We start from the raw sequence: 22,310 nt of genomic DNA, 5'->3' as shown, positions 1-22,310 counted from the left end.
TGTGACTTTTACTCCACTACATTCCTAAAGAGTATAATGTACTTTTCACTCCTTACATTTTCCCTGACACCCAAAATTACTAGTCACATTTTCAATGCTTTGCAGGACAGAAAAATGGTCCTATTCACTCACTTATCAAGAGAATGTCCCTGGTCATCCCTACTGCCTCTGTTCTGGCAGACTCATTAAACACAAATGCTTAGTTTGCCCCTGGCTATCCGTAAATTTAAAAAACAAGAAAATTGTGCCATCTGATTTGCTTAATATAAGCCATTTGAAATGATTTATACTTTTACTTTTGATACTTAAGTATATTTTAGCGATTATCTTTACTTTTGATACTTAAGTACATTTCAAACCAAATACTTTTAGACTTTTACTCAAGTAGTATTTTACTGGGCGACTTTCACTTTTACTTGAGTCATTTTCTTTTATAGGTATCTTTACTTTTACTCAAGTATGACAATTGGGTACTTTTTCCACCACTGCTCACACCCATCGAACAATTCTTGACATACATGCTATATTTAAGCAATAAGGCACGGGGGGAGGTTGTATATGGCTTGTCCTATGCACGACGCAACGAGGCGCGCCTAGACACAGCCCTTAGCCGTGGTATATTGGCTATATACTACAAACAAAAGTGCCTTATTGCTATTATAAACCAGCTACCAACGTAATTAGAGCAGTAAAAATAAATGTTTTGTCATACCCGCGGTATACCACGGCTGTCAGTCAATCAGCATTCAGGGCTCGAACCACCTAGTTTATAATTTCTCTTTTGTATTGTCTTTTCAGTGTCCATGTAGCTCATTGGCTACTTCTATCGTTACTTCCTAGAGAAGAACAATTACTTGGGGACAGTAGAGTTTAGATTGTATTGGGGGAAGGGGAAAATAATATTGTCTCAACTTAGACATCACCATGTCTGATTATCGATTAGTACGTCATGGAAGTTGGAAAGGAAGGATGCCATTTAAAGGTAATAAAACAGGCCTTGAATTTGTACACTAATCAAACAAGTTGTGTAAAGATAGATTCAAATCATTCTCAGTGGAAAATCCCCATTGAGAGTACTTTGGGTAGGGATGCATCTTTCTCCAAACTTTCCCAAAATTCCCATAAATGCTGTTTGGAGGATTCCTGGGATTTCTGGAAAACCAGGGAATTTGCGGGAAAAAAGATAGCAGAATTGTTGTAACCTTAGCCTCGAGAAACAGGCAGTTACACACTCTTACCTGATGAGGTCGGGCCTCTCTGTCCACAAAGTGGTCCTGGTCGGATCCCTCCAGAGCCTTGTACTGCTCTAAGTTCTGATCCATTTCCACATGCTCTGGGTTGGCCTGGAAATAGGTGTGGGCCGCCGCCGCTGCCTTGTCCAACTGCTTCAGCTATACAGGAGAGAGGGGGTGGGGGGGGAGAAAGCGCGCGAGAGAGAGAGAAAGCGAGAGAAAGAGAGCGAGAAAGCACGTGAGAGAGAGAGAAATTAGCACAGATATCCATGAAAACCACTACACATGAGCATACACCAGCTGCACCTGGCTGACAAATAGCTGCTTTTAGCCAAACATAGCCTTTCCCAGGGTCAAAGTCATTGCGCCACAGTTGGAGAAATCAACCACACACAGATAATATAGTCCTGTAGTCCAACTGTCTCTAGCAGGGCAGTGTGGCCACATGGAATACTTGTGTGGCCAAGATAAGTACAGGACAGTGGAGGATATTAATGACAGTGTTCACCTCAGGAAGTGGGAGTGGAGACACACCCTGACCCGCCTCCTCATCACCACTCCCTTCACATGGAATATAGAGGACGGCACAGGTCTCACACCAAGATGATACACCGTCTCATTAGAGACGAGATCGAGATCTAAGGACATGATCACTTCTACTGAAGTGGCCCCTTCAATTACCTGTAATCCTCCCCCCAGGCACTGACCACAAAGTCTTTGACGACATTTATGCGGACAGGGCAGAGACTGCAGAAGCAATCAAATGAAGTAAATGGGGTGTGTACCGTGCCATTCAAAGAACGGGTTAAGGCCATGACCTGACCTCACACCTTTTTTTTTTTACAAAATATAGTGTTAAGATTTAGGGTTGGTGGAGAATCTACTGCACTAACAGAGAGTGGCATATCACAAGCCACAGATCAATGAAGACCTTTAAAACCAGTGCTGACTTGAGCACAAAAAGACTCCTTCATTAAGTTATCTAGTTTGCAATATTAAATGGTTCTGGCTGAGCAGGAAGACGAGCAGGCGAGAAGAACCGTGACTTTTAGAAGGACACATTGTTCCCATTTACTTCCCGTCGACATGGAAACCATCAATGTCACCCCAAATGATGGATTTGCTTCCTTCATCTGGAAACGTGGGAATCATACATTTGGGCACATTAGCATGAAATAATGATCCCAATCCCAAGGATTTTCTTCCATCCCAGACCAAATGCATCAAGAATAAACTCAGAAGGATAAAACTGGGCCTGTCAAGCATCTTTGACTCCTATCAGAGAGGCCTCCCGAACAAGATAACACAGACGTGGGGGTGTCTGAGTAGAAATGCTGTGGATACTGTACAGACCTCGGGGCTGCTGGTCTAAATGAGCTCATGGTAAAAAGAGTAAAAAAGCCAGCCGCTGCTATTTCTCAGGCTTGGCAGCTTGCCGACGCAATCTCCGCTAAGAAGTGCTCTGAACTCTCACTTGGGTTCCATGTTTTTAACTAGTCAATGACCTGTGTGACATTTGTTGAGGGATCATTGACTACAAGTAGGTCTGTTTGACGCTTCATATTTACCCAGAAATGTAGTGGTCTTCTAATGGTTCTGGAAGACAGTAGCTCGTTAAAATGTTTTGGCCAAAACCATAAAGCTTTAAGAATGTTCTTGAAAACATGCTATTTCCATTGTTTTTTTTGACAAATGGAAAAAGCCAAAGTTTCTTTCCTCTGAAATAGCCATGACACACCAGTGGGTCCCACACCACCATTTGGGGAACTGACACAAAGGCTCCACAGCTGTTGAATATAACCAGACTAACAGCATCATTCACTAACAGCCCACTCTAATAGGCTAGCTGCAGACGGAGCGGATTCCCACGTGCCGTGAAATTTGAGGTCTTAATTCTGCCTTCACAAGCACCGCTGTACTTAGGACACAATGTTGGCTCTACAGTTAAGAAGCCCATATCTCCCTCCCTCCATCCCTCCCTGTCTCCCTTCACATTAAAAGGGTCGTAAAACCTCAAATGTCGCCTTTTAATTTTTCGAACGTTTAACCTGCCTGCTCATGTCAGATAAGGAAACGCAGTTTAAGAGATTGGATCACATCAACGGGGAAAGAAAGGTACGGTTTTGCTCCAGCCCCAGTTGCGTCCTGTGTTGGTTGCATGAAGAGCTCTCAGGGTGTTATCAGATCTGATCAAATCACTGTCAAGTCCTGACAAAGCAAGATATTTGCCAATCTTTCTCTAGGACATTGCCGGAAAAAACAACCACCTTTCACAATAGCTCACATCAAGATGTGGCATGTCATGGCCTGAGAAACATGCCCAGGACAGAGATGGACAGACACTCAACATCGCAGGGATACAATAACACACTCCCAAGAGATTAGGGATGTGTGGGAGTGAGGGTAAGAGAGAGACACAGAGAGACACACAGTGAGGGTAAGAGAGAGAGAGAGAGAGGTTATGGTCAGTGGTAGCGGGCGAGCAAGCAGCAGAGGTGGCTTCCTGCTTAGCGTCCAAGGAATAAGTGTACGAGACAGTGAGCTCTGTCTAGATGGGGGTCTCATGTGGTGCAACGTTAGCTCCGTCTCATAAGGAGGGAGGTGACTATATGATCCTGCTCATTTTAAATCCTTCCTATACTCGTTAAAAACATGTCCTGTTTTGAATGGTCTGTGACCAAAGACCAGGCTCCAAGCTTGTAACTCCACTGTCAGATCTAGGCTCTTTCCTGACTAGGAAGGCTGGCCGCAAAGTCCTTATCTGGGTGCTGTGCTGATCAACAATCTCCTCTCTTTTTTTCCCCTTCTCTTTTTGCGACGCAGCCACGGAGAGGAGCAGGGGAAAGAAAAGCTGTGTGGACATGCTTGGTTACCTCTGAAAGGCCAAAGAGCGAACTGGCATCAACTACATTCCTGCACTGTCCACCTCTTCCCGTGCTGCCCAGGCTAAGGACCTATCGGCCAGAGGACAGCCAGAGGGACGGTGGAGGCATTTTTGTGTCCCATCCAAATGCTGACCTCTCCACTTTTCCGGTAATCACGATGAATTCCGACGGACTTCTCTCCGTCCGAGAGCTAGAGCCAAGGACGGAGCTGTGACGTTCAGGAGATGAGCTGGGTGGAATCCAGCCACCTGTGGACTGTCTAGGCCCACCTGCCGTTCTGCTCCACTACTCTCCCAGTCCTCCCCCTAACGCCTCGGAAAGGCAAGGTCAGGAGAAAGGGGTATTAAGTCCAGCTGCAGCACCAACACAGCTGCGTCTCAGCACTGCCAGATCTATTGTCTCGAGACATGAGAGAGACTAGAGCGAGAAAGCGGAGGAGGAGACTCAATCTGACGCACGACAGCAGCACACTGCCATCCGGCTTTGATCATGAGAGGCCACAATACCATCATGAATCTGTGATCACAATTCTACACAACCATTAAAGTGAGGAAAGTACCAAATGTAACGCTTTTACATCGTTTTAAATCTTTCTTGTGTGAAGTGGTTTCCTCGGGGTGGCAGGGTAGCCTAGTGGTTAGAGCGTTGGACTAGTAACCGGAAGGTTGTGAGTTCAAACCCCTGAGCTGACAAGGTACAAATCTGTCGTTCTGCCCGTGAACAGGCAGTTAACCCACTGTTCCCAGGCCGTCATTGAAAATAAGAATGTGTTCTTAACTGACTTGCCTGGTTAAATAAAGGTAAAAAAAAAACCACAGTTTCAGAAAATTGTGCAATTAAATAGAACATAGCAAAGTGAGGGTGAAGGTTCGCTATGAAAACTGCCATATAAAGACCTCAGTGGTATTCCATAAGCAACATACAGGACTGAGCAGCCATTGATTTAAATTGACTGATTTCCTTACATGAACTGTAACTCAGTAAAATCATTGAAATGGTTGTGTTGATATTTTTTGTTCAGTATAATAAAGCATGACGCAATCACTCTGATATTTCACAAAAAACATCTGCACATAAATCAAACCCCCAAATTAGTCCAAATATCCCCCACGGGATGACATTGCAGGCCCAGTGCGAATAGATCAACTTTTTAAAGAGGGATTACAGCACGACCAAATAGCACTATGGAATAACATTATCAAATACTCCCAGGCATATCACAATTATATCCATTATCAAGCAGGGAGACTCGTGTTGAAGAGTGATGTTAGATTAGCCACATCTTTAGTTTATTTTTGTGACAACTCCTAGATCACAATCTCTATTGTTGTCCCCCGCTGTGTTGCCTTGGCGACAGTCCATTACTAAACATAGGACCCCAGGACCAGGTTGAGAAGGGGACATCTGAGGAGGGGTTAGGGGTAATGAGAAAACCACAGTCTTCCCACAGAATCACTACGAGGCTGATATAGACAGTCTTCTTGTAGTAAGTTATGCAAAATAGATCAATTACTTTCAGCCAACCTTTCAGTTTAACTACCAATCTTTGTTATCAACAGCTCCTTAGGACAGTAAGATGTTTCCCAAAACAAAATATTAGATTTTTCCTTTCATATTTAAAAAATAATAGATGATCAATACACACCAGCATCACCTGTTTACGCTTCAAAGCTAACAACCGTAACAACCTTACCATTAACCATCAGGTATCGAACACAGAGTCCTTGTATAGTAAGCACATGTTTTTCCCCACATGAATTTCAAAGGTGCACCTGTAATGGGGAAATAACTAGTGCCCAGTATGCACCCTCACTCTGTCCTCCCTACAGAAAACAAACCTATGTTATAGCCCTAGTCGGGCCGCCTTGGCATTCTCGCTGAGTAAAAACCTTGTGGGATTGGCGAGAAGCCAAGTCAAACGGCCATTTGCATGTTTCTCTCCCCATGAGCCTCACACTCACTTCAGAAATATGTAAATCGCGCTGTATCCGGGTCAAAGACACAGCGCGGCTGTGATGACGAGCACGTATCCCTCCGACACAAATTGACAGGAGACAAGAGACAGGGGTTGGCATCAAGACTAGAGTCAGCAGTTATCACCAACCAGGCAACCAGCAACCACTGTCTTCCCACAAACTTGGAAGAACTGGGGGAAATCTGGCAGTGACTGGCCTGCACACATATTAATAAAATCCCTAAGTAAGCTGCTTTCTAAAACACAGAAAATACCTTAGACTAGAAGACCCTAGGTCAGGTTCCCCAACTGGCAGGGTTTCCCCAATTTGGCCCATGGGTGATTTTATTTGGCCCTCCCAAAGATTTCTGAGCAAAGAAATTAATACTAATAATATATTTTTTTAACTTGTTGAGAATTTTAGCTGTTGGACATAAAATACTGCAAAAACACCAGGAAGTCAGCTCCAAGGGATTTTAATTTTGGAAATCTGTGCCCAAGAATTCCCACACATAATATAGAGACACATACAAATGTAAGCAGGGTTTGAAATAATTACGCAAATATTATATCTGTTTGGGCTTCTTGCAGTCAATTTATTTGCAGTCTACAAATTATTTGTAGTTACTGTATGTTCCGAACTTCCAAGCATCCGCTCCAGAAAAAAATGGTCCCTTGACTGAATCTAGTTGATGACCCCTGCTCTAGGTCATTGGCAGGCTATAGGGTCATGGTTTGAGTTTTAGTACCCTGGACTCCAGAACAGAAGGCCAGAATCAAAGAGTGAGAACCTAAGCCTTAAACTCTTGGAAACTGCTGGGGGCCTACCGGAGTTCTAGAGTAGAGCTTGTGGGTCTATAATAACAGGCTAAGGTTTTGGATGCACACATACCAGCACCTCTATGGATCTGTTCATGGCTAGCATGGAGATTGACCCCATTGAGAAAATGTACTTGTCTTCTACTTGTTTTATCGGAGGAATCATGCCGGGAATTACCGTATGCCAAAAGTCCACAGTACTGTATCCTAGGTCAGGACACAAATGGAAACAGCTTCCATCCTCATTCAGGCTTCAATGGGGACCAGTAGACTAACAACACCCTAACTACGCGCTAATAGCATTTAGCGCATGTAGCGCTTGGGGTGTCAAATGTATGCCTGTGGCTGTTACACGTGTAAACATTTCTCACTGCTGCTATTAAACACCCGGCCTAGTCTGCTAAGCCTCCACTGACAGAAGTTTGACCATCGCGAAAAAGGTCTTTAAAACGATTACGGTTTCCCTCAAAGAAGTACTGTCCAGTGAGTTCCTTGGCCCCAGGACTTAGCATAGTACACATTCCAGCAGCGGTAATGCCTGTATGATAACAACAGCAGCCAATAATGGTTTTAAGGCCCCTAAGAGAATAGCTGCCAAGCACTGCTAACTAGGGTCAAGTTAGAAGTCAAACATCTGCCAGAGAAGTATCTAAGAGGAAACGCTGCTTCGATGAGATGCATTGTTTGATTTGATTGTTGTTGTTTCAATGATATCCATTATCTCTAAAGATGTGATGACCTGTGTTTGTACATGGCCAGGCATAACCAGTAGGGCTATTCCATGTGTTTATATCACTGAAGGACCTAGACTTGCTGGTATTGTTCTTGAGAACCTGCATGTCCTCAACTGGCCCCGAAATGGAAGGGTCTAGGTGGAAGGTGGAAGGTGACGGAATTATAACATACACTACCGTTCAAAAGTTTGGGGTCACTTAGTAATGTCCTTGTTTTTGAAAGAAAAGCACATTTTTTGTGTCCATTAAAATAACATCAAATTGATCAGAAATACAGTGTAGACATTGTTAATGTTGTAAATGACGATTGTAGCTGGAAACTGCTGATTTTTTAAATGGAATATCTATATAGGCGTACAGAGGCCCATTATCAGCAACCATCACTCCTGCGTTCCAATGGCACATTGTGTTAGCTAATTCGAAGTTAATCATTTTAAAAGGTTAATTGATCATTAGAAAACTCTTTTGCATTTATGTTAGCACAGCTGAACACTGTTGTCCTGATTAAAGAAGCAATAAAACTGGCCTTCCTTAGATTAGTTGCGTATCTGGAGCATCAGCATTTGTGGGTTTGATTACAGGCTCAAAATGGCTTCCTTCTGAAACTTGTCAGTTTATTCTTGTTCTGAGAAATGAAGGCTATTCCATGTGATAAATTGCCAAGAAATTGAAGATCTCGTACAACGCTATGTACTACTCCCAGCACAGAACAGCGCAAACTGGCTCCAACCAGAACAGAAAGAAGAGTGGGAGGCCCTGGTGTACAACTGAGAAAGAGAACAAGTACATTAGAGTGTCTAGTTTGAGAAACAGACACCTCACAAGTCCTCAACTGGCAGCTTCATTAAATCGTACCTTCAAAACACCAGCCTCAACATCAACAGTGAAGAAGCGCGACTATGGGATGCTGGATTTCTAGTTGCAAAGAAAAAGCCATATCTCAGACTGGCCAATAAAAAAAAAAGATTAAGATGGGCAAAAGAACACAGACACTGGACAGAGGAACTCTGCTTCGAAAGCCAGCATCCCGGAGTCGCCTCTTCACTGTTGATGTTGACACGGGTGTTTGCGGGTACTATTTAATGCAGCTGCCAGTTGAGGACTTGGGAGACGTCTGTAAAAATGTGCTTTACTTTCAAAAACAAGGACATTTCGAAGTGACCCCAAACTTTTGAACGGTAGTGTAGTTTCTCCAGTCTCCAGTAAAGTCACAAACACCATGAAACAGACTGCCGCTGACAGTGCTCTACATTCTTTTGCGCATGACGTCATCAGACAACAGTCTATCATCACCTATTGACATTGCATTGATCTTTCGCATACATTCCAGTCATCTCTTAGGTCACTATGTAACGTTAATACCAGAAGATATACTAAATCTAGACTAGGTGTATTCTTATAATGTGTTATAATATTTAGTGGTCTGTAAACACAGTAGTTATTCACTGATTAGGCTGAACCAAGAAAGAGTTTACTGTTGCAAACCCAATATTCATGTTACGAAGGTTGAGTCCAATTTGAACTGGGGTTGCATAGCCATACAGGGAGGAAAACTACAGAATGTCTACAGTATTGTAGTCATATCAAGAAGATGTTGTGGTCTAGTTGCTATGTGTGTGTGTAGACCAAACATAAGTTTAACATCTTAGTTGCATAGACACAACATCGGGAGTGCTTTACGCCAATCTTTTTTGGCAAGGAAAAATAAAGGAGAGGAAGTAAATATATGAACCCATTTGGAGAGAATGGAACTGATCCTGGCACCTTGAATTAAAGGTACTTTTCCCGCTACTTTAAAATCAATGCCCCAAAAACGTAAGTAGATTAACATGTGGCTAAAGGCAAACTGTAACAATAGGGATAAATGTGGCCTGTTCATACATCGCAAACCATGTTCATAGTTTCCACTGTAAACCTGCTGGCTTTGATGGATGCTGCCTGAAGTTTGGGGGGGGTGGAGAGACTACTGCTTGGCACCTTGATAAAAGCATCTGGTAAAACATCCAAGAAAACTACCACAGCCATTCAATAGTGTGTACTGTAAATCATCAACAAATGGGAGTATGATTGAATCTCCATCTGGCCAGAAATCAAATTGGAAATGCACTCACTGGTGCTTAAACCAAACAATGTATTTGTATAAATGGGCATTACTAGCTGTAGTAGCAGTCTTCTAGGCAGGAGTTTTTGGCATTGGGAACCCCACCTATAGGAAAATAATGTGTAAATGTTCAATTACCTGAGGTGTTAAGAGTATAATAGACAAGGGATTATGTTGTAAATCTATAAAACGACTTCTTCTCAGCTCATTTCAGTTCAAAAGTAGGGGAGACTGTAACGGGGGGCCAATTGTCAAACCTTGAAAAAAGCTAGAGTGATGAAACACACAGCACATGCACATTTAGGATCTGCTTGAAAAGTGAGTCAAATATCTCACTTTTCAAATTTTATGGGCAAATGTTTGTTTTTTAGGGTTGAAAGTTGTTTTTCCCCCCATCAGATTGGTCTTATACTGCCCTGAGCATTAATGTCCAATAATTCAAAATAGCAGAATTTTCATGGCTAAACACACTATTGTTCTCTTTTTATCAAGTTTTTATTTTTTTAAATTTGATTTATTACACTCATATAACAGTAAATACAAATCCATAAGTATACAACATATTAATGGATAAGAGCAACAAAATATATATATATTTTTAAATAAGAGTAAAAAAATGTCAATCAATCATGTCCTGCGCATCGTAAAGTGACTCAATCAATGAGCAGAAATATTTGAGTCAAATTATGAAAACAAATGATTTTAACTTGAAGATGGTATAATTAATGTATAATTCATACTAACACTAACTTTCCAGGCTTGGAGTCCAGTAGAGTACCAAATAAATTGTAAACAGATATAATCTGGGCACCATTAGATTGTTCAGATGTTTTAAGAGGAAACTAATGGCCATGCACAAACATGTGCGTTACTGTTGTTAAAAGGAAAAATTGAGGAAAATTTAGGAAAAATTGTAGTTACATATCGCAATATTATTTTTGGACAACATTATATTGTTGGATATTTGACACCAAGGACAAATTTTGTATTGTTCATCCTACAGCTTCTTCTGTCTTCTTTTAAAATAGAAAGTCAATATTTTTTCAGCACTTTTATTTCCCTGACTTCACATGCTCTCTCGTCTTTTTGCAGCGTACATACACGGAGTATAACAAACATTAGGAACACCTTCCTAATATTGAGTTGCACCCCTGCACTCAGAACAGCCTCAATTAGTCGAGGCGTGGACTCTAAAAAGGTTTCAAAAGAGTTCCACAGGGATGCTGGCCCATGTTCCTTCAAAACATTTTTGACACTGAGCAAATTTCAGGTCTGCTTAACAAACTTTAACGTAGTGAAAATGTCGTGCAACTTTCTGCGCACGTTTACTGTGAACACCGAGGCTGTGCCCGCTTTAAGTTACAGTTTTATCTTTAGGCTACTGTGGCCATTTGATCATAATGTAGGCCTACCAGAGTGGCCTACCAGAGTGGCCTACCATTAAAAATAACGACCTACATTCCGTGAGACTTTTGAGAAAAACTAAACATGCAGGGTGTTGAAATGAATCCTTCAGACACAGAGGTGACTGAAAATGTTGTATTGCTTGATGCAAGAAAAGACTTTACAAAATCAAATGCATTATTATATTCCCATACCATTACTACAGAGACAAATTATGCTACCCTCTGCCTATTGGCTAATTCGCTTATTCAAGCCTGTGGCAAAATACAACAGTGCCCTTTGAAGACAAAAAAAAAGGTATTTATCTGACTCAAAGATGTCTAGAAATGTATATGTTTTGTGCTCTTGTAGGAAGCCCTCGCTCCCCTTTTGCTGACTTCAAATGATCTAGAACTGGGCAAACAACTCACTAACTAACAAAGGATATTAACAAAAAATGTGAACACGTGGCTACATGCAGCTCTCGCTTTGATCTCAAAACAAGCGCATCTACTCACGACCGCTCATGCTGTAAACACAGTCCAGTTCAAAGTAAATGGCACAGATCCATATGGTCTATTTGCATATAGGCCTACTGAAGCTTTGATTGTTTATGCCACACCGGTCTGTGTAGAGTAGGGGCTGAGTAGTGCGTGTCAATGAAATAGAATCCTACTCCAATGTGTTGTCCCAACGTCATGACAGCGTTCTGCCTACAACAAAATCTCTTGCATAGTTTGTTTTGTTTCGGTATGTTGCATTGAAAGTGGCTAATATTGGGTTGATTCGAACACAATTGCCACAGTAAAGGAAAACGTTGACAGTGTTAACAGAGTCAAGATCACTTTGAGTCAAAAGGCAGGCTGAGATCTACCGCTCCAATTTTTTTTAAACATGATTTAAAAGACGTAATGCAATATTCTTAATGCAACATCCTTCTTTTAACCTGTGTCCCGCCCTTCATCTACATGGACTGAAGTGGATTTAACAAGTGACATCAATAAGGGGATCATAGCTTTCACCTGGATTGACCTGGTCAGTCTATGTCATGGAAAGAGCAGGTGTTCTTAATGTTTTGTATACTCAGTATATAGTGATTGGAACACATGAGGTTGGTGGCCCCTTACTTGGGGAGGACAGACGCATGGTAATGGCTGGAGCAGAATAGGTGGATGGTATATATATCAAACACATGGTTTCCATGTGTTTGATGTCGTTCTATTGATTCTGTTCCGGCCATTATTATGAGCCGTCCTACCCTCAGCCCAGCCTCCTGTCATTTGGAACATCAAATCAATACATATATAATAGTTATTTATATTGTATCCACACCTAAGTATTGTGATAATATCAAAATGTGAGGTCCCTGGCAATTCCCAGGCCTTTTTATTACGTACATAGAAATACACACATTTCTTGGCAAAATCATTACATACAGTTGAAGTCTGAAGTTTACATAAACCTTATCCAAGTACATTTAAACTCAGTTTTTCACAATTCCTGACATTTAATCAGAGTAAAAATTCCCTGTCTTAGGTCAGTTAGGATCACCACTTTATTTTAAGAATGTGAAATGTCAGAATAATAGTAGAGAGAATGATTTATTTCAGCTTTTATTTCTTTCATCACATTCCCAGTGGGTCAGAAGTTTACATACACTCAATCAGTATTTGGTAGCATTGCCGTTAATTGTTTAACTTGGGTCAAACGTTTCGAGTAGCCTTCCACAAGCTTTCCACAATAAGTTGGGTGAATTTTGGCCCATTCCTCCTGACAGAGCTGGTGTAACTGAGTCGTGTTTGTAGGCCTCCTTGCTCGCACACGCTTTTTCAGTTCTGCCTACACATTTTCTACAGGATTGAGGTCAGGGCTTTGTGATGGCCACTCCAATAACTTGATTTTGTTGTTCTTAAGCCATATTGCCACAACTTTAGAAGTATGCTTGGGGTCATTGTCCATTTGGAAGACCCATTTGCGACCAAGCTTTAACTTCCTGACTGATAACTTGAGATGTTGCTTCAATATATCCACATAATTTTCCTCCCTCATGATGCCATCTAAATTGTGAAGTACACCAGTCCCTCCTGCAGCAAAGTACCCCCATGCTTCATGGTTGGGATGGTGTTCTTCGGCTTGCAAGCCTACCCTTTTTTCTTCCAAACATAATGATGGTCATTATGGCCAAACAGTTCTATTTTTGTTTTATCAGACCAGAGGACATTTCTCCAAAAAGTACGGTCTTTGTCCCCATGTGCAGTTGCAAACCGTAGTCTGGCTTTTTTATGGTGGTTTTGGAGCAGTGGCTTCTTCCTTGCTGAGCGGCCTTTCAGGTTATGTCGATATAGGACTCGTTTTACTGAAGAAATGTATACTTTTGTACCCGTTTCCTCTAGAATCTTCACAAGGTCCTTTACTGTTGTTCTGGGATTGACTTGCACTTTTCGCACCAAAGTACGTTCATCTCTAGGAGACCAAACGCATCTCCTTCCTGAGCGGTATGACGGCTGTGTGGTCTCATGGTGTTTATACTTGCATACTATTGTTTGTACAGATGAACGTGGTACCTTCAGGCATTTGTAAATTGCTCCCAAAGATGAACCAAACTTGTGGAGGTCTAAAAAAAAAATTCTGAGGTCTTGGCTGATTTCTTTTGATTTTCCCATGATGTCAAGCAAAGAGACACTGAGTTTGAAGGTAGGCCTTGAAATACATACACAGGTACACCTCCAATTGACTCAAATAGTGTCAATTAGCCTATCAGAAGCTTCTAAAGCCATGACATAATTTTCTGGAATTTTCCAAGCTGTTTAAAGGCACAGTCAACTTACTGTATGTAAACTTCTGACCCACTGGAATTGTGATACAGTGAATTATAAATGAAATAATCTGTCTGTAAACAATTGTTGGAAAAATGACTTGTGTCATGCAGAAAGTAGATGTCCTACCCGACATGCCAAAACTATAGTTTGTTAACAAGACATTTGTGGAGTGGTTGAAAAACGAGTGTTAATGACTCCAACCTAAGTGTATGTAAACCTCCGACTTCCAATTGCATGTCTATGATAGGATTATAATTCATAATAATGAATGTTTTTGAATTTACGTGAATTTGGTTTATTTTTTTAGGTGTTTCATTTGACCACAGCTCTTGTGACAATTGCCCGTGGCACAAATTTAACCGTCCGCTCAATAAAATCAATATCGTATGTAAAGACATAAATGGTATGAATGATTTGAAGACATATGTACGTTTCTTATATCAAAAATGTCTGGCCTAGTTTGAGCAATGGAGTAAAATACAAAAACGGTTACAATTGCCCCCAGTCTCCCCTACATTGTGTCGATCCAGATCCACTGTTTGAGGAACCTGGAAAACAACTTATGTGCCTTGTCACAGATGCAGCGGAGGATGCTTCCACCTGTAGATCGCTCATTCCCTGGCGATCAGATTATATCAAGTCTGTGTCCGATCAGTTGTGCAGCTCACTTAGACAGGGGTCAGAGAAATCTCTCTCTCACACCCATGCACACATAGTACATACAGTACACAGGGATAAAGAGTGCTTGTTGTGACGCTGACAAATAAACCGTTCCGTCAGGCGCCTTTCAAAACAGTGATTTTCATTAAGTCCCGCCCGTTAAGCTAATGAACTAAAAGCACTTTCATGGTACAACTTCACAAGGAGCACAGAACGTCAGTAGGCTACTGTACATGGAGTCTGAATAAGGCGCTTGATCACCTCTGCTGACTGGTTAAACTGACCAGACGTGGGCTTGTTTTTCCTCAGCCGCTAAAGCACACAACACTTTAAGACACTGGCGCTCCACTATAACTCACACCAACACCGACCAGGAAACAAGCCAGCCAGCTGCAGTGTGTATTTCATAGGCTGCAACACGGCTAGCGCATATAACACGCCTCAATGAAAAACACGTTTGTGCTGCTATAAGAAGGGGGGTGTGAGAGGGGAACTTTCCTATGTGATGTCATAGGTGCGCTTTCTGGCCATCCTTGAGCTTTCAGCTCCCCCTCCATCGCTTCTTACCTCCCCCTACCCTTCTCTTCCTCGCTATGTCCCCTCCCCGTTGGCAGCTCTGTACACTGCCCCCATTCTGGTTATTCTCGCCCCACCCTGGGCCCAATGCGTGGTCCTCCAATAAGGTAATGTCTTAGGAATTCCTAAAAAGCCTTGTCGGCCGGCTGCCACATACACAGCCTCTTTCATTAAGACAAGACCACTTGAGGACAAGAGGCTGCAGCGGCTGGAAAATAATCCAACAAGACTATGTTGAAAAGGAAAGAAAACAGTGGTGGGATAATCTTGCCGTTGTACACAGGAGCACTGGGTAGTGTAGAGCTTCCCTGGCTGTGTGGTCTGGTCCTGAACAGGGGGGCCGGCTGGTTATGATTAGAGAACACGGAGGCTCCCTCACAGTGGTCGGAACGCAGAAGGGACCCAGAGTGGGAACAGCGGGCCGTGGTCGGAGAACTTATTAGCAAACAAAACACAATTCGTGCCCATTATGATGAATCTCAGATGCCAGTCTCCTGATGGGAATCTGTGTTTGGACAGATCTAAAATGGAGATGCTTGTCATGCAGTGCAGGAGTACTCTGTCACTGAAACTGGTCACGTGTGTGACGTTTTACTCATTAAGGTGATTGGACATGACAGACCATTCACTCCACTTCTTAGGACTCTTGACTGAAGCCTCCGTGGAGTGGTTGTCAAATCAGTGACAGTGAAAGACTATCCCTTTCTCCTCGACGATCCCGAGGCAACACCAGCTACTGTATCCTCAGCCAACCATCACTCACTCCCTGCAGTCTGCCCCCTTTTCCTGACACACAAGGCCTGCTTTGTGCTGGCACCCTGAAAACAGAGGGTGTGTGAGGCGTGAGACGAAAATGAGGCTTCAAACGTCCTCCTCGCACTTCTCTCACGTGCCCTCCTTCCCCATGTACAATAACACACTCTCCTTTCTCCCAGGAGCTTCTAAAAACAGGCCTGGCCGACCCCAGTGTAATTTTTAAACCGCTCTTGCCCGCAATTTCAAACACCTGCGGTTTCCACTGGAATAAAGCAGCCCTTTCTATGGAAAACGTAAAACATTTTCAATTAGTTATTTGTCCCCCCACAAACTTGCCAATATATGCATTTTGTCCCTGTAGGGCTGTGTGTGTGTGTGTGTGTGTGTGTGCTATACAAACATCATGAAAAACATTTAAGCAAAATCCCTGAAGTAATTATACAGTCAATTGTACAGTCCCATTTCATAGAAACAATTACGGACGGACCCCTCCGAGGCGTGTGTGTGCCCAGACAATGCCAACATTCATCCAGCTACCCGGCGTTCGCTCTATCCCTCCCAACCCCTCTCCAGAGAAATATCAAATACAACATGTATTTGTCCATGTTGAAATCAATCTGCTCGTGTAGTTACGAAGGAGTTCTTAAAAGGACAGACGGGACAGCCTGCAGTATTAGGCATGTCCATGGGAAAAGCTCCACTGAAAGGAAACACATTCAAGACACATTTGGAATCCGAGATGAATTTGAAGGCATATCTGAAATGAATGGATCATTCACATGGACCAGCTGTGCAGATCTTCAAGACCCTCCGTTTCAGAATGCAACACATGCGTGATTTGCATTAAACACAATGTTTCCTGTAACTTTTCTCCTACACTTCCATGAACATTGTAAGTGGATCTTTGCACTTAAGAATATTACCGTTAACAGTTCAAGCAAGAATGTTGACCTTTGCTTGGGACTTGCGTCAGCATCCAGTCATCGCGGCAACATCCTCAAACTCACCAAAGCAGTGTGCTACTGGGCACCACAAGTCACAACCATATCCGAGCAGAACATTTATTTAATGAGATGGTCAAGACTCCTACAGGCACAGCTCCTAATTCAAAACTCACGATCCATACTATGACGAAGATCTGTGTCCATCCTCGGGGTTAGGTTCAGGACAAGACCTGTCTGCTCCTCCCTTAATCCTTAAAGCAGCCCCCCCCCGCGCCTCTCTGATTCAGAAGGGTTGGGTTAAATGCGGAAGACACACTTTGGTTGAACGTATTCAGTTGTGCAACTGACTAGGTACCCGTTTTCCCTCCCCGTTCCCTACAGCAAATTACTCAATAGATCCCATCTCATTTGTACATGTAGAACCTTTCACTAAATGTCACGGAACACTCAACAGTGAAATCTAGACTTGTCTTCCAAGAAGGTTTGCCCTATGGCAATGGAAAAGAAAGGCTGGGTGGTTAGTGAATGGGTAGAGATAGACACCGTTCCAAGGACTGGATGTCAATCAATCGTCTCAGAGTAGGAGCGCTGATTTAGGATCGGTTTTGCCTTCTAGACCACAATGAATAAGATAACGTGGACAGGGGAGAACCTGATCCTAGGTTGCTCCCCAGCTGCAAAATTCTCAGTAGCTTAGCCCACGACAAGACAATTCCTGAGGTGAGAGAGCTATTAGACCCCTGTTAGAAGTAAAGAGAGGGAGCTATTAGCCTGTCAGTCGGAGTCTCTCTCTCTCTCTCTCTCTCTCTCTCGGTGAGAACACCACAACAGTACGGAGGAGGCAATAGGAAACAGACCAACCTGCCTGAGGGGCATCAACAGCCTGGGAGGCCAGAAATACATTTGACCAGGACGACAGCCGAGGAGGGCTTGACTCCTCCTGTCAATTATCTTAGGCAACAAGACACAGGGATGAAGTTTGTTTTCTGAAAGCTCCGGGGGAGGCAGAGGTGATAGCAGTTTATCAAAACATTCAAAATATAAAACTCATCCAATATGGGTAAGCTTAGTTAGATAGTTGGGCTCTCACGGCAGAGCGGTGGACTCATCATATGATGCAAGATGCTCTGCACTGAACGTGTACCATCTTGAAAACGTAACTGCTGACATGCACTATTTTAGGGGATATAGTACCAACAGCGGAGGAAGGATAGTTTGAGTGAACGTGTTCACGTGCTTGACGTTTCTCTTTATGACTATGTACACAGATCAGTGAAATGGAAGAAGTCCATTATCGTCCGTGTTTCATAGCTGTGGAAACACAGCAGGGCTATCCTCTTCCTCAAATCTAATCTTACTTCACATCCTCCCCCGACATCTTGTAAAACCAGGACAGTGCTGGGAAGGGTTTATGTGGAGGAGTGTCCTTAATAAAAGTCCATCTCAAGTCTGGACTCATGCCCAGTCGTCTGAGAACTCCAGCACCTATTGTACAAAGGAAGCATCTCAAGTGGCAACTTATTCCCTATATTTTGCTATATAGCATCTACAAATACAATAATATGGCATCTTACATTTTGGCCAAAATGTCATAAATATGCCAACTTTTAGTAATTATTTCTCAATTATACTTTTAGATACAAATGTCAAATATATGTCAACAATCCATCCTCTAAAGGACTATTCTATGGACTACATTTCACGGAAACCCCCAAAAAACAATATTTTGGCCAGGGCCCATAGTAGTGTACTATGTAGGGAATAGGGTGCCATTTGGCACTCCGTCCAGGTCACATACATCAGGACTGGCTTGACTGACGATAGGATTCTTAGTACACCCTGAACAACACCGTATACTACACGATGGGGTAAGAGACTGTGGCCAAAAGGGCAAGAGGGGGGAGAAACTGTAAGGTCACACCAATACATCACCTTCATCTTTCGGGTGTCTCTCTCCATTGACATTCACCAAGGAACGACAGGAGGGATGGTTCAGCTGATGTGACTGTGGAAAGAATGTCTTCCCGAGGGGCATTAAACATCGTCAACATCAGCAGCGCTAAGGCAGTGGTTCTCAAACTCCTCGGGGACCTCCAGACGTTTCATCAGCCCTGAACTAGCTCCGAGCTTGCTCACCTTAAGGGCTTGATAATTAGTTGACAAGTTGAATCAGGTGTGCTTAATCTGGATTAGTTCAAATACATGGACCGACTAGGGGCCCACGAAGAGAGGTTTGAAAACCCCTGCTCTAAGGAACTTCCGGAGGATTCAACAATTATCTTCATCTAGAAGACGGTCTCTCTGATTTCCTCATACCAGCCATAGGATGGATTTTCACTCTGCCATCCATTAGCATGGGCTGTTCATGTAGCAGTTCTTGTCACGTTACGAATGACCAGAGCTACTGACACAGCATGCTAGCAAGAATCCAGGCCAACTAATAGCACAGAGGAGGGTTGACATGGGTTAGACCTGTCAGTTTGACGGTCTGCATTAGCAACAGGAGATGATCCAGTTTTAAGTTTTGCCTAGGTTCCGATGTAGGATCAGCTTCCCCTCCCCAATCCTAACCCTAACCATTTGTGGGAGAAATTCCAAACTGAGCCAAAAATCAGCGTCTAGGGGCAACTTCCCCCTACACAGACAGGAGAGGGGGCCCTGTGTATCACATGAAAAGGAATTGACCAGCCACCCTCGACACCCACAATAGTACAACAAAACTCAAATGGCCACCCTTGCATAGAGTGAAATGATGTAGGCCAAAGGTCACGTGTTTAAGACAATAACACATCCTGGGTCACGGATTATGTCTTAAAATAAGGTAAACCCTCACAGTGCTGTAGGAGAAATGGGCTTTCACTGAGAGAGTCTAGAATATAGGTGTGTCTTGGTATGCGGAAGTGCATGTGTTTCCATCTGTGCGTGCAATTAGGTGCCTATGTGCTTCGCAAGGTCAGGACCTCACATTGGCCCTTTCCCTTTGATGTGACATTGATGTGATTGGCCGGGAGCAGTTGGACAGTCCAAGGTCAGGGGTCGTGTCAGTGGCTGGCTGACGACTTCATGGTGAGATGTCCCCGGCTGTTACTATGTGGCCTGCATTCCAAATGCAGCCAGGGGGTCAGAAGGGGAAACCCCACAAGGAGTGAAGATTCCTCTCCCCCAATCCTCACCTTAACCGTTAGTGGGGAAAATGCAAAACTGACCCAAGATCAACGTCTTCACTCAGGAACAAGTCTCTGCGAAAGCAGCTCAAGGCCACATGGAATGGACGGTGTTATAGATATGTGGTAGTAGAACAGAGGCCCGAGGACACACACTTAATATGTTGTGAAATCTGTTATGAATGTATTGTAATGTTTTTCAAATGGCCTTAATTTTGTCTGGATGCCAGGAAGAGTAGATGCTGCCTTGGCAGGAACTAATGGGGATCCATCATAAATATAAATACAAATCAGCTGTGACTATGGTTGTCCACTATGTCTAAAGTGGCTTTCTCTCCTTGTCTCCTCTCCTTCATCTGCACTGATATGAAAGAACTGGGTAGGTGATGTCTGGGAGGCGTTGGTTTCCCTTTTCCATTCTTTCAACCTACAGTGAGGACCAAGGAAAGGAGACAAGGTCAAGAAAGGCACTTTAGATTATTGAGGTGCGCCCACTAACACTGACTGATGTCATCATTGAGGCAGCAGCGGAGGAGATTGACAACCACCCAAGAGCAAGCTGGCATTTTCAATTGAACTTAATTTAAACAGGGAGTCACCATTGAGACCAGTCTCTTTCGCAAGGGAGCCCAGCATATACAATTCATAAGACAAAATCGAATCAACATCAGATACAAAGTAAAACAAACTAAAATAGAGCACAACACAAATATTCAAGAAAAACATTTACATTCCTCAGTAAGAAGTTTCCTAACCAATATTTTCAATTGCCTGGCGGCACCAGAACATCCATTTGTAATGTATTCTGTAGTTGGTTCCAGCAACGAGGTGCATTAAAACTAAAAGCTGATTTACCTAGTTCGGTGGACACCCGAGGAACCCTGAAGTGATCTACGGGACTTAAATGAGGACCAGCCAAACCTTTTGATACATGATGCAATGTTGAGTATTATAACTGTCACCAGTGATAAAAACAAATGATGCTATGGTAGACGGCATCTCCTAGCAGCGGCACCCTCCTTAAACCACTAGCCTAGCCGTAAATCCATCCATCCGCCGTAGAGGCAGATTCCTGTTTTAGACCTGCATATCTAAAAGGATGATGTCATGGCCCTCGCATGGCTTCACGACTAGTTACAGGGTCTTGGTTTGGGCCTGTTATAGAAAAGGGAAGGATGATTATTTCTCTCTTCATGATGAAGGGAAAGTGCGAGCAAGTCTAGGAGGGGATGGTGAGAGTGCTCAGTCATTAAGTTGTTTGTGGTTGTGTCGTAGGACATGGACGGAATGCGAGCGTGATGCTCTGGCTCAGGCTCAGCACAAACTTGTAATTTCGGTGACATCGCTTTCGCTTGTCATTGTTTCCATGGTTAAGTTTGTCACGGGGTTTGAAATGTATACAGTAGGGTCCTTGATTTAAAAAAAGACTGTATAAAATAAATAATACAAATACTGAGCTATATTGCATGTTCCAAAAAAAATGGGAAAATGGAAAAAATTATTTTATACTAATTCAACTGCTCAGAGAAATAGATTGTAATAAAATAAAAATCTCCAAAAGATAGGGGTCACAATTATTGGGGATCCACAGGTTTTCAATGGTGTTCAAGTCCAGAGACAGAGATGGCCATAGCAAAATGTTGATTTTGTGGTCAATTAACAGGATGTCACATATCTCAGGGTATCGAATGAGTCCATATCCGGCCATAGTAAATGTCCATGTCTAATATTCGGAGTAATCCCAATATCATATACAGTATGTCTAAAAGAGACATCTGGATTCAGAATATCAAAAATGCATTAGAAATGGCCTGTATTCTCTAGAATGTCTAAAACATGTAAACGTATCTGCTGATATGGACCCTTTTCGCCCAGTTAGATGTAAAACTGCGCGACTAAGACCTCCTAGGTAAAAACGTCAATTTATTACAGATTTCTTGATTTATCTTATGTTAATTCTGACTATTTTGAGGAAGTGTATACTAGCCATGTTGTAGCTACGGCGTCTCAAGAGGAACTAACAGTAATATGGCTGCTTTTTTTCTTGTTTTCAAGCAAAGGTCATATGCGAGGCACAGTCGTTTGTTTCGCCTAGCCGAGTTCCTCTAGGAGCAAAACAAACCTAGTATGCAGGCACCTTAATAGGGAAAGGGAATGGTAGGTGTGTCTGCATATGTGTGTGTGTGCATGTACGCATCAGTGGAAGCTACTCAGAGGAGGAAGGGGAGGACCATTCTCCTCAGTGAATTTCAGAAAAATTTAAAGTGAAACATTAAAAAAGTT

General features: G+C 42.8%; 1 protein-coding gene across 4 annotated transcripts in view; it reads right to left on the bottom strand.

Annotated features, from left to right (window-relative positions):
• p3h2 (prolyl 3-hydroxylase 2) overlaps nt 1-22,310 on the bottom strand; it is an 89,893-nt gene that overhangs the window by 27,511 nt on the left and 40,072 nt on the right. For all 4 annotated transcript variants that reach the window (XR_002953551.2, XM_024420941.2, XM_024420939.2 and 1 more), the window contains exon 2: nt 1,239-1,391. Coding sequence is in view for 3 of the 4 variants with exons in the window: in XM_024420941.2 (XP_024276709.1) it covers nt 1,239-1,391 (153 nt within the window). In the remaining variant the exon portion in view is untranslated. The remainder of the gene's footprint in view (nt 1-1,238; nt 1,392-22,310) is intronic.

This window comes from Oncorhynchus tshawytscha, linkage group LG05 (genome assembly GCF_018296145.1).
Source record: "Oncorhynchus tshawytscha isolate Ot180627B linkage group LG05, Otsh_v2.0, whole genome shotgun sequence".
NCBI lineage: Eukaryota > Metazoa > Chordata > Actinopteri > Salmoniformes > Salmonidae > Oncorhynchus > Oncorhynchus tshawytscha.
This window is presented reverse-complemented; position numbering and strand designations above follow the sequence as displayed.